Below are 12121 nucleotides of genomic sequence, written 5' to 3'. Positions count from 1 at the left end.
TGCTCTTGATAGTTTTGCCGTGTAACTGTGGAGCAAAAGTAAACAGCAGTCCGTTTTTGATTAATGTCGGTCTGCCAGGACATTTCAAGTTAATTATTACTTCTTAATCCCGTTTAATCTCACTTGAAATTCTGTGACATTTCATTCAGGAAACCGAGCAGAAAGGGGATCAATGGGGACTCCTGCTCAGCTGGCATGCCTGCAAATTTTTTTTTTTTAATTTAAAGATATGATGATGTTAACTGATCTTTAAAATCAACCATTTCCCACCGTACTGTTTTCCAGTCAAACTTGATAGCTGCTGAAAATGGCGAAATGCCCTGTGTTTGTAAGAGATGCGCAGAGAACTTGAGCCAAGTGCAACAGCAAGAGAGGAATAAACGTCGCACCAAACAACATCTGCCGGTATCGCAGGGTCCAAGACAAATAACTCTCCGACAGCAGCACTTCTCCTTAGGTTGGGTTCAAGAGGATCTTTGATATTCTGATTAAAAATTAATTGTGTTGGATATGCCTAGCAGTGTGTCGTGTTTTTGTATTTTGAATCTCATTACTGCCTCTGTTATGTGCCTAAAATAAAAAATAATATATATATATATATATATATATATATATATATATATATATATATATATATATATATATATATATTAGAAGAAATGCAGCAGAGGGCATCTCATGGCCAGTAAATTAGGTCAGAAATATTGTTTTCTTTGGAGGCTTGGTCCTTGGGGTGTCTCTAGCCTTTTATCTGTGGAGCTCGAGGAAAAAGAAAAAGAACTTTCTCTCATGTAACCATATAAACATGTAAGGATGTTTGAAAAACTTATGGCTAATTTTGAATTGGATATTAATTTCCTATTTACCTAAAACTCTGTGAGACGTGAGGCTTTGCTATAAATATAGTTGCAAAGCTGCTTATGTGCCTGGTTGTTCATCCTGTTTGTCCGTGTTCCCCAGTGATCAGGGGCGGTCTGGCGTACGGGACTACCGGGAATTTCTCCGGTGAGCCGATGGGTTGGTGAGCCTGCGGTTTAGCCGTCGAGCTCACGCCGTAGTCACGCACCGTGCTGTTGTTTTTGCGGCGCCGCTTTTTCTCAAACTATGCCAAATCAAATGCCTTCTCGACCTCTCCTCCGCTCCATTCAAGCTCGTCGTAGATTAGCTAAGTGTGCGGCAGCGGAGCGGACCTGTAAAACACATGAACGAGTGCTTCGGGGCCGGTCGGCTGACATCAGAAAAAAGAAAATTGTTCAATGAAGCCCAGCCTGCAAAAAAAACCTAATTTGTCCCAACTAGTGCCACGTAAATAAAATCTACCTGTTTGTCCAGCTCAGAGATGCACAGTGCAATGGCTCTGGCTCATCATGAAGGGCCAGTGTTGTAGGGGGGGCTTGAGCAGAATGTGATTTAGGGAACCATCTTAAAGAAACATCATCAATGCTAGCTTCAATTGGCCAAGCTTCAAAGCAGACAGTGATAATTGGTCATTATTTACTGAGATGTAATTGTGAACAAAGTGAGCTCAAACCCAAAGAAACCGATGGCACCAGACTGTAGCTACAGTAACATAATAGTCAAAATACATTGTGATTATTCTTTGCACTTTCACAAAGTAAACTTGCCAATTAAATCTTAAATGTACATGCATAACTATTTGAAATATTTTAATTAATCTTTGATAAAACTTTTAAACATAATAGCATTCCATTCTCAATAAACAAATGTTAAAATTCTAGCTCTACGCTCAATTCAATCATTGATGGTGGAGGCCTCTGAAGGTCTCGGGGCCCTAAGGAGCTACTTAGGGCTTTGTTTTGGACCGGCTTTGTCATTATGTCTGTTCTCTACGGAACATAACCTGATGCTATAAGGAACATTAGATCAGTCCACATTAACTATGCAGATGTAGCAGGGAACGTAAGCTACAAAACATGAAGGTGGTGCTGAAAAGTTGAGTGATGGAACAAGAAAAACCTCCATGAAAGTGCAGAAATAAATGTACAAACTTTTGACCTGTTTGGTGGTCCTGCCTCTAGTTCTGGGTCTGGTATCTGCTACCTGACATGTAGTTAGATTTGATGTTATAGCTAATATTATAGGCTATGTACGTATAGGTTGTACATTTCTCATTAAAATTTCAACAGAGCATTAAACAGGTGGGGCCAATCTGTCAAGACAGACAATGGACACAGTGGCGAATAAGCAAACAATTACAAATACAACTTCCGCAAACTGAATTTATTGGTTTTGCAAATTCAGCAGAGGTTTTCACAATCTGAATTTGTATCAGGGGAGAAAAAAAAAAAAAAAGCATCCTCCACTTATTGGCTCTTTTGCTATCTGAGCACTGTTGTCAGTGATGTGCTGACATTGTGCTCCTCTCTCAGGCTGTGCAGCTCCCAGAGCTTGTAACCTCGTCCCAGCTCGCTACTGTACCACTCATTTGACTGAGACCCACATCAAGCCACCTCCGGAAGCCCCTGAGATCGCCTGGCCTGCTGTCGCTCCATCACTGTGCTGTTCATTTGCAATATGTTAGATTTAATCTGGAAAGATAAATATGGAGGTAAAATAAATTATAAAAATTCTTCTTTTGGAAATTAAGTGGCACATTTTAACTGTATTGATTTATTTATTGGGTCATTTATGTTATTTCCTTTTTTATTTTTAATTCTGTCAGTTTTGGTCCTCCGTATACCTAGTGTTTTTTGTTTTTTTTTGTTAAAACGTCTCGTCGTTTCAGAGCCGCTTTATTGTAAAATCTCTCCTCATGTTAAGCTCTTTAATGAAAAAATAATACTAAAAGAAGTGTAAATATTTTTAATGTAGATTAAAAGTTACTATTTGCACATGAATCAGAAAAATTTGTAAAATTAATATTTAAAAATGAACCAAAATTAATTTTATTCTATTTCACACTTTAATCAACTGATGTGACTGTAATATTCTTGGTTTTCAAGAGACTTTCCCTCGGGGGGGAAAAAGAAATGTGAGCGCGTGAAGCGTGAAGGACACTTGAGAGCATATTGATATATTTAAAAGAATATGACAGTATTTGCGAGAGAGCTTAACGGTGTATGTCTGAGAAATGGAAACCATAGTGGCGCTCGCGAGAGGGCTTGGTTGTCTTTCTGCAAGCGAGTGGTTGTGTTTGTGGGAGAGTACGTGTAGGCATGTAAGCGCGATAGAAAGTTTTGCCTCGTGGGGTCTCTCGTACGTCTGCATCATAGCCACACACAAACCTCCATCTGTGCCTCCAACACAGCTGCACTGTGATGGCATGTCCCTGTACAACCCCCCCATTGCCTGGAGAAATCTCTCTCTTAAACACAGTCGTGCACTCACTCACGCAAACACACACACTCTGAGCAGCTTGAAAGAAAGAAAGAAAATATATATATATATTCTCCTTCTTTCTTTCACATACCCCAGTTCCTTTCTCAGCCCTCACACTGCTCGGTTTACCTCTTTTCTTTCCCCCACGTTTGCCCTCATCACACCTTTCAAGCTGAGCTGTGCAAGCCTCCAAGAGCCAACGCTGTGGCATTCTTACAATCACCTGAGGAGCCTCTTCAGACGACAGCCTGTCCCTGTCAGTGCTTGCAGGTCATGCGCTGCAGAAAACATGCCTCCTTGTCACTTCGTTTACAATCTCTTCCCACAGGACCAAAACAACAGCATCTCCAAAAGCTACACTCAACAATGCACGCAAAGATTTGGTAAGCACCCTTTTTGTCTGGGCTCCGCAACATGTGCCGTTTGCCACCTGCACTCTGTCCAAGTGTGAGCTGCCACATCCCATTCAAGAATCCGTTGGTGTTTCTGGGCAGTATGAGGAGAAGCACCTTTCTAAATGGGCACAAATATGTTGAAACAAATCATGACTGCAGGGCCTCCGAATCTAAGCAGAAATCATTCAAAAATCTGCTTTGACCAACTTGAAACTTCAATTCGTCCAGAATTCCTCCTCACGACTAGCCCGCGTCACGGTGCAAAAACATAAATGCCATGTTGTCTTAGTTTTACTTGCCTCAAACTAAACATGACTAACACGCCACCACATCTGACTAACCAGCTGACCAGTCTCAACAGCTGGCGGTTAAAGAGCAGGTCATTTGGGAGACACAAGTTGAAATGTGGAGCTGCTGCAGCGTGTTCAACATTAAAAAAAATATAATTCTTTTTCAGCATTGAAACATCACCAACGTTAGGAATTATTAATTAGCTAAAAATCTGTTTTTAAATGGGTTTCAACATTTGTAATGCAGTACAGCATTTTATGACGTTAGCGTTCACTGGGCTCTCTCCTTTTTCTCCTGGTGTTTGATAAATAGAAGTAATCATAACTGATCTAACACAAAGAAATGATAATGGCCTGTTTATAAAGCACATGGAAACATTTTCTTCTACTAATTTTTTCCCCTCTATCAACTCACAGTCTGAGTGAATCTGTCAAATAGAGAGAAGGGAACTATAACTGATAAAGACGTTGCGTATTGTGTCACATTATTTTTTGTTGTTGTTGTTTCTGTTAGTTTTCTGTGGAGAAAAAAAAAAAACGGCAAAAGAAATTTTCCAAAACTAATCTAAAGCTTTTGTTGTTTTTTAATCTCCATTGCTTTTGAATGTTTGAAATTATATTCAAGTAGCTCATATGCAGAGGACTACGAAGTCAAGTTTCACAATTACGTTAGGCTCTAACATAATTACGTAGCAATTACGTTTAGGACTAATTAAATATATAATATTCTCTCTGTTTCTAATGGGTGAACGACTGGATGTGGTGTGAAGCTCTTTGGGGTTCTATACAAGTACAGCCTGTCTCGCAATATTAGGCTATTAACAATTGAACAAACTCAACAAACAGTACCAATGCCTCAGTCTCACATTTCAGTTTTCTCCTATCGTTTTTTTTACTATTATTATTGTCTTCCTTTCATATTTGTCTTTATCAAGGGACATTTTAGCACATTTATTACCTTGGAAACAAATATCAAGCTAACAGCCAGTTGGCTCACATAAAATGAGCAAAAACAGCTGACCTGGCAAAGCCCAGCTAAATTTATGTACACCACTATAACTCATTGATAAACACATATTATATTTTTTTTTCATATATTCCTGGTGTCTCTGAGGAACAAAGCCAACTAGCTACAACAGATGCATTATCTGTTACATTCACTCTGGTTCCTTCAGTTCAACAAAAACCCAAACTGTTGGAATGGGACAGCCTTCGCTGCAGTGAAGATCAGCAAGAAAAGGCGGACGGACAGAGCAGCCAAGGAAGCACGTGATCTTGCCAGAGTTTAAGGACCTCAAGGATTCAATAAAAGAGGGTAGGCAGATGTAAAAAGGCTGGCAAAGGGGACACAGACCATTAGCTTAATGACAGAATGAGGAATGGGGAGCGGTGAGATAAGATTCAAAAGCCAAGGAGTGCAAAATTGTCTTTTAACAAGAATCAAGGTAAGTAATCTCATAAATAGCACAGCAAGAGATGTGCAGAGGATTGATGTTTTTTTTTTTTTTTGCCTCAGGTAAAGGAAGCAAAGAAGAAGGGTAAACAGGTAAGAAAGGATGGCGGTGTCATTAAGTTGGTGAAGCCATGACTATCAGCAACATTAATGCTGTCTGCTCTGCTTTTCCTCAAACGCGGAGCCTTTCCTTTGAAGCACTTTTGAGTTCTCTGTGAGCACACCTGACTTTTAGCTTCAGCAGCTATTATAGAGCCCGAGCTGGTAATTACACATTTCACAATTTCGTATGTTACTTCAAAGCAACAACAGTCTTGTCACCAAAGGACACACCATGCTGCTGCGGTACAAAGCAAAGCCTCGGGGATTTTTTTGAAGCCACGCATTGTTGTTCTAAAAGTCACTAATTTCATTAATAGCACATGGCTTTAAAGTTGCCTAAAAGAAATCGAAACGGCAGAAAACCGAGCTTTTATTAAAGGCAAGGATTGTCAAGTTTCATTTTTAAAAGCCAAATGCAATTTATTTGATTTTGAGCGAGTTTGACCGTAGTGACGTCCTGCGGTTCTTAGAATTAACAACTTAAAGGATGCAAAAAATAATTTTTTAAAATAAAAGGTACCCTTTTCAAAACATTTATAAAGCACACACAGCAGGCATTTGCTACTGTTGTGTGCTGAGTCATTCACAGGAGCCAAATCATTCCAAAGGAACTTTGGATGTCCGGTAAATTAACGTGACAGCTTGCAGAACAAACAAAACAAAGCAAAAAACACCTGACGAATGTAAAACTCCGAGCACAGGCGGTCCTCACTCACTAAAACGCACAGACCCAAAGGTCTGTAAGTCAGCAGATAAGTGATATTTAATAACCTTTATCTATTTTTTTTTGCTCCCCATATTGGAAGAGAAAATGTACGATGCTTGTGGACTACTGTGAGCTCAACGTGAGCTGTCTTCAGTTTGTGGCCTCAGCTAACAAGAATATCAAGGCACCTTCTTGACAAACACCACAGAGGGCACAAATTACATCAAAACGTATGAACAACACTGATTACGTTTCCATCATGACACCTGTTACTGAGTGGGATATACATTTTCCAATATTTGTTAAAACTGTCACCATGTTGAGACAGTATAGTATTAGACAGATATAGTTTGTGAAAAGACTGAGCTCCTCCACCTTCTCCCTGAGCCGCTGTTGCTGTCTGAAGAAAAGCACCGCTCCCGACCAAAAAAAAACACCCAATCAGAGCTGGGAGGAAGGTCTCAGCGCAGCCAATCAGTGCTGCTCAGAGTGCTAATGACGGAGAAGCAACTCAGCGTTCCAGAAAATCAGTTTCTCCGCAGTCGTATAACAATATTCTAGGGAATATTGTGTCCCCGGCCTCAATATTCATGGTAGTGGTGAACTAGCTGTAGCGTAGCAGAGAGCAAGAGGAGGGTTTGTGTGTATGAGAGTGGTTGACAGCGCTAAGACCCTCCTCCTGGCTCGGATTGGTTATTTCTGGCTGAGTGGTGTATTTCTGCACCGAGTTATAATTTTCCGTCTTATTAATTTCAACAAATACTGCTGAACACTTTGGAAACATTGTGTTTCCAACATTTAGAAGCAGGACAAATGAACCCAAGGTAATGTTTTAGGCAAGTTTGACAAAGGCTGAATTTTGATGACTGGATGATTGGGTCAAAAGTGATACACTGCAACTTGGGTGTGTTGCAGTGAACATGGATAGGCTAATTGATGCACAAGAGGAACAAAGGCTTGTCCACTTGATCCAGTTGAAGGTGCTGCACCTCAAAAGTTGTGGTAATGCATCAGAATGAGCAGCACAGTGCAGCTAGCCGGGTATAACCGCAAACCCAGTCAGGAAGCTCATGCTAGTCATAATGTTATGCCTGATCACCGTACGCCTTGGCACAGTTTAAGAACATGCTGTGTTTTAATAAAAACTAGATACAGAAATATTAAATAAATCTGAACATTTTTGAAAAATGCAAATGCTTCAGTAACTGACTTTACTGAAGCGAGTTGATAAAGTGAGTTATAATAAGAACATGGCATATAATTTAAATTAAAATATTACATCAGACCAATAACTTCAAAGCACTTTGAATTGCCTTGTTGCTGAAAATGTGCCATATAAATAAAATTACCTTACCTTACCTTAACATATATAGAAAAAAAAATTAAAACAAATGAGGGCTTAAAAAGGTATATGTAGCACCTGCTTAGCGGTTGCTAAGACACTTTCAATCTGTAACACAAGCCTCATTGGAACACAGAGTGTGTCCTAATTCATTAAAAATGGCTGCACACATTGGCTGTCGAATGCACAACAAATGATTTGGACAGTGTCGCAGGTTCCCTCCCTACTAACAATAAAATTCAGCACATTAGCTCCTCGTTTGCAATGCCCAGGCATGTTGGCTGCAGGTCTGGCCTATTTTGGAATAAGTACGGAAATCCGTTCTGTAAATTCAAGCACATCTCTTGCGAGCTCTTTCACAGTCGGATCGAGCAGATTCTGAGACCGTGTAACAAGGTAGCGATTTTGAAAGGCTTTCATTGCCTCCTAAGAACTGCATGATCAGAGGGACAATTAAACGTCTCATAAGTATCCAGCTTTTTACGACATGAAGCTGTGGTTATGGCACGTTGTACTTTAGTGGCAGCAATAGATGAATATAGAGAGCCCACAATCAGCACAGAGGAATGTCTGCATCAAGATGACAGTGAAGGTTTTTCTAAGAAAGATGGCTGCATTTGGAATTAGATTTCCTCTGCGTTCTGATATTCTGAGAGGCAGTGATGAGGGTGCAGCTCGTTTCGTTTGGCCCTTCAGCATTGAGGACGTCTGTAGATTTGATTTTCATATCTGACTTCTTTAGGTGCAAACAGGAGGTGCCTGCTGTCTGAACTTTTGTACAAACCAAGCTTAAATTCATACCTACATTGAGGACATTTCATGCTGACTTTAACATCTAATGACTTAAAGCAATTTCCTATAATTTACTCATATTCTACTGTCAGGAAGTGTGACTTGTGGGACTCCAATAAATACCATCTACCGATAGGCAGGTTTCTTCCAGCGATCTTTATCTCTCATGTAACGTCTGAGTTAACTGGAGCCAGTAAGTATTTGAAGATAAACCAACGAACATAACATATCCCAAAAAATAATATTTGATTAAACTGAATTATATGTCAGATTTTACGCATTTTTAGTACAATTTTACAACACAATTCACCAAAATGCTAACAAACATAAACTAAGATGAATGGCTTAAGTACATAATTGTTAGTGTCAAGGCACGAAATGAAAGTGAGAAAGGACAAAGGGGTTGGGTTGACCAAGTGGCCAGTGGGAGACGAACCCCGAGACGTTTATTACATTCCTGACCTACACATGAGCAGCTTCTTCCTGCTGAAGAAGCTTTTCTATGCCAGTGCATGTGTGTTACAAACCAGTGTTTAAGTTACAGGGAATCCTCAAATCGAGGCTTCGGGGGAAGGCGTCCAGCAGCTTTCAGCTGTGTCCCTGATCCAACACACCTGAATCAAATGGCTGAATTATCTCCTCAGTATGCAGCCAGGTTGTCCAGAATCCTGTTAATGACCTGATTGTTTGACTTGGGTGTGTTGAAGCGGAGAGACGTCTAAAAGTCGCAGAACACAAGACTTGATGTATTACCATTGATGTATTACCAAATGGTTGCTGAGTGTCATTGAGGATTTGCACAGATGTTTCGTTCGCATGTGTTTGTTCTGGAAAAACCCACCTGAGGTAGTGTGTGCTTTTTTTTTTTTTTTTTTTTCAAATCTGCAAAGCAGCAGCAAAACATAAAACACAACTTGAGGCTCATACCCAGGTATTTTGTTTCAAACGTATATGATTTTCCTGCAGCTGAATGCAGCCCTTCAACACCGAGGTGGACTATTAGCAAGGGAAGCTAGAAACAATGCCACTGCTCCTTCGGGGTGAAAACTCCTTTTGCTAAAACTCTGCTTGCCTCTGTTTTTAATTAGATTCTGATATCAGCCCGTTCTCCTATCCTCCCCTTCCCTCTTCAACATGCGTGGAATTGAACGGTATTATCTATTATTTATTCACCCTCTTTTGCTTATTGTTTCCCGTGGATGCCTTCGTTAAGCCACTTGCTGCTCTGCTGCCTGCGATATGATGCTCTGCTTCGACTGCCTCACTGTTTTCGGGCCCACCTCCTCTGCAGGTCTGAGTCCAACTCATTTGCTGGCGATGGTTGGGGAGCTATGGATTTTTTTTTTCCCCTTTCACCCAATGACAGCACGGTGAGGTGCTATGAGGGCTGAGTGCTAATGAGCTGACTCTGCAATGCCGGGGAAGACGCTCTCCAACAAAGATGGAGGTGGGGGGTGGGGGGGGGGGGGAATCATAGGACAGAGCAGTAGGCGATGCTCCAGCAGACAGGGGAAGTCAAGGGACCATTATGATCATGCCATGCAGTCAGTCGCATGAAGCTGTGGGCCAACAAAGTTAGCTGTTTCACCAAATGGAGGTCCTTGTTTATGATTAACAGCAAGGAAACTGTTGCGCTCATCTCTTGTTTTATGTATCTGCTTTACTCAAAGAGATATTGAAAGCTACACAAAAACGTGTTTTTTTGTTTTTTTTCCCCCTCATCAGCTTTTACGGTATGATCATAAACATGCAACAAGGAAAAAAAAAAAAAGAACAAGAAAGAATTTCCCAAAAAGTAAGTTCAAGTTTTCTTATTGCCAATTAAATATGTGATACAATTATTGACATTAAACAGTTTTAAAGAGGGTTTTTTGTTGTTGCTGTTTTTGCAGATCAGATGACTTTGGCAAGAGGACGACATGTGTGAGGGAGGTACTGTCTTGCTTTAAAGGGGCAACATGACTAATCATACAGGGCGTCATGAATCAGGGGCGGCAGGGGAGCTTAAAAAAAATGAATCCGTTAAAGTTGAGACTCCAATTTGGTGGTAAACTAACGAGCTTTTATACTGTTTTTGAATGAATCTGATCAAGATTTGTGCAAAAATATTGGTCAAACTGCTTAGACAACACCGAACGGCGATTCTTTAAAACCCAGATTTTTTTTTTGAGATTGTGCTGTTTGTAAAGACACAAAAACAACATTTCCATATTTGGGGAAGCATTAATGTAACCTCAAATTAAGACAAGCACAAAAAAAACCAAAACAAACAAACATGTTGGTAAATAAAAAAAAACCTTGAAATGGATTTACACTGATTCTACTGATTGCACAGTTGGGATTTGTGAAACATGTTTGTGGAAAAACGAATAAAAGATTGTTACTTTTTTTTTTACATTCCTCTGAACCCAATGTTGCGTATTGCATGTTGAAACTTGAAGGAGGGGCTCGTTCATGCAGGTACTGCCACTGTAACTGAGTGATGTAATATTACAACATGGAATAAGTGTGCAAAATTATGTGACGTATGCTTTGAATATGCTGTGTTTTATAACAACAAACGCAGTCTAAAAATAGATTTTCATGGTGAGAAAATAACGTGTTTGCACGGGGTTGTTATTTCCACTGAGACCTTCTGAATCCAAGAAGAAGAAGAGGCGACAGAAACTTGTCTGCACGCCTGAAACTCGGCTGCAATCTCCATAAAGCACCTGGGTAATTCTTGCTCGTTCTTGGCGGACACCAGGAGTGCACCGGCCGCTCTGGACGTGAACCGACAAGGAAGCGGCACACTTACATGCATGGGTGACCGAGAAGCTGTTGGACGACTCGAGATTGTCGACGTTGTAGTTGAGGTGGAAAGGTTTCTCGGTGGTGTTTTGATTGGTGTTGTAGAGTTGGACAGCAAACCTGAACGCGCTGTGCTCCTGCACCGTGGATCGCATGAACAGTCCCCCTTTGGAGAGATTCAAAACCAAGATCAGACCAACTCTTAACGGCGGTGTGCACAGTTTCATCACCAGCTTTCACCCTCGTCGAGGAACTCGGCGTGAACAAAGAAACTATTTGTTATTTACAGATTAACTCATGCATTACTGATCGGTGCGCCGGGTCTGGAACTCTTCGGAATTGAGAGACGACAAAAAATAAAATACAAAATAAAAATGTTGCCCGTCATCATCTGTAACCATTTCTGGTAGTTTTCGGCAAGAAGCCGAAGCTTTATTGTAGTTTTAAAACCAGCTGCTTTAAGAATGCAGCACTGGGGAAAATCAAGTTAGTCCGGCGTCATTGCGGAGAGCTCCGCATTCAGTTCCCAGTAGAAAACTGCAACCATGCATTATATTACGCAAACAACAATCAGCAGCTCGCCGAAACGAGCGGGACACTTACCGATGTTAATCTGATTCGGAAATCCGGCTAAGGACTGGTCAAAGAGCCACAGCAAAAAGAGAACCACGCGTTGTGCCATTTTCTCTCCGACCTGATCTTTTCAACTCCTCAAAAGGCTCTGTCTAAGCAGATTCATATGTTCGGGGTGGATGCCGGGAGTAAATGGAAATCCAGTGGGTAGATGATGGTGGCTCACAGTGCACCAATTCATTCATTGAGGTGCAGCCCAGCTGCAGAACATTTTTTCCTTTTTTTTTTTTTTTTTTTGCAACTAAGAAAGAGAGGCAGAGAAAGAGACGGAGAGGGAGG

At 40.7% G+C, this 12121-nt stretch overlaps 1 protein-coding gene across 1 annotated transcript in view; it reads right to left on the bottom strand.

Moving 5' to 3' along the window:
• LOC106929555 (glutamate receptor 3-like) overlaps window positions 1–11910 on the bottom strand; it is a 101621-nt gene extending 89711 nt beyond the window's left edge. Inside the window, exons 1-2 of the mRNA XM_088009684.1 lie at window positions 11813–11910; window positions 11217–11375 (exon numbers count right to left, since the gene is read on the bottom strand). Coding sequence (XP_087865810.1) covers window positions 11217–11375; window positions 11813–11891 — 238 coding nt within the window. The 5' untranslated portion in view covers window positions 11892–11910. The remainder of the gene's footprint in view (window positions 1–11216; window positions 11376–11812) is intronic.
• Between the last annotated feature and the right edge of the window lie 211 nt (window positions 11911–12121).

This window comes from Poecilia mexicana, unplaced genomic scaffold (genome assembly GCF_051168715.1).
Source record: "Poecilia mexicana isolate PSO_F unplaced genomic scaffold, ASM5116871v1 scaffold_10, whole genome shotgun sequence".
Taxonomy (NCBI): Eukaryota; Metazoa; Chordata; class Actinopteri; order Cyprinodontiformes; family Poeciliidae; genus Poecilia; species Poecilia mexicana.
The sequence above is the reverse complement of the archived record's forward strand: the minus strand, read 5'-3'. Positions and strand labels throughout refer to the sequence as shown.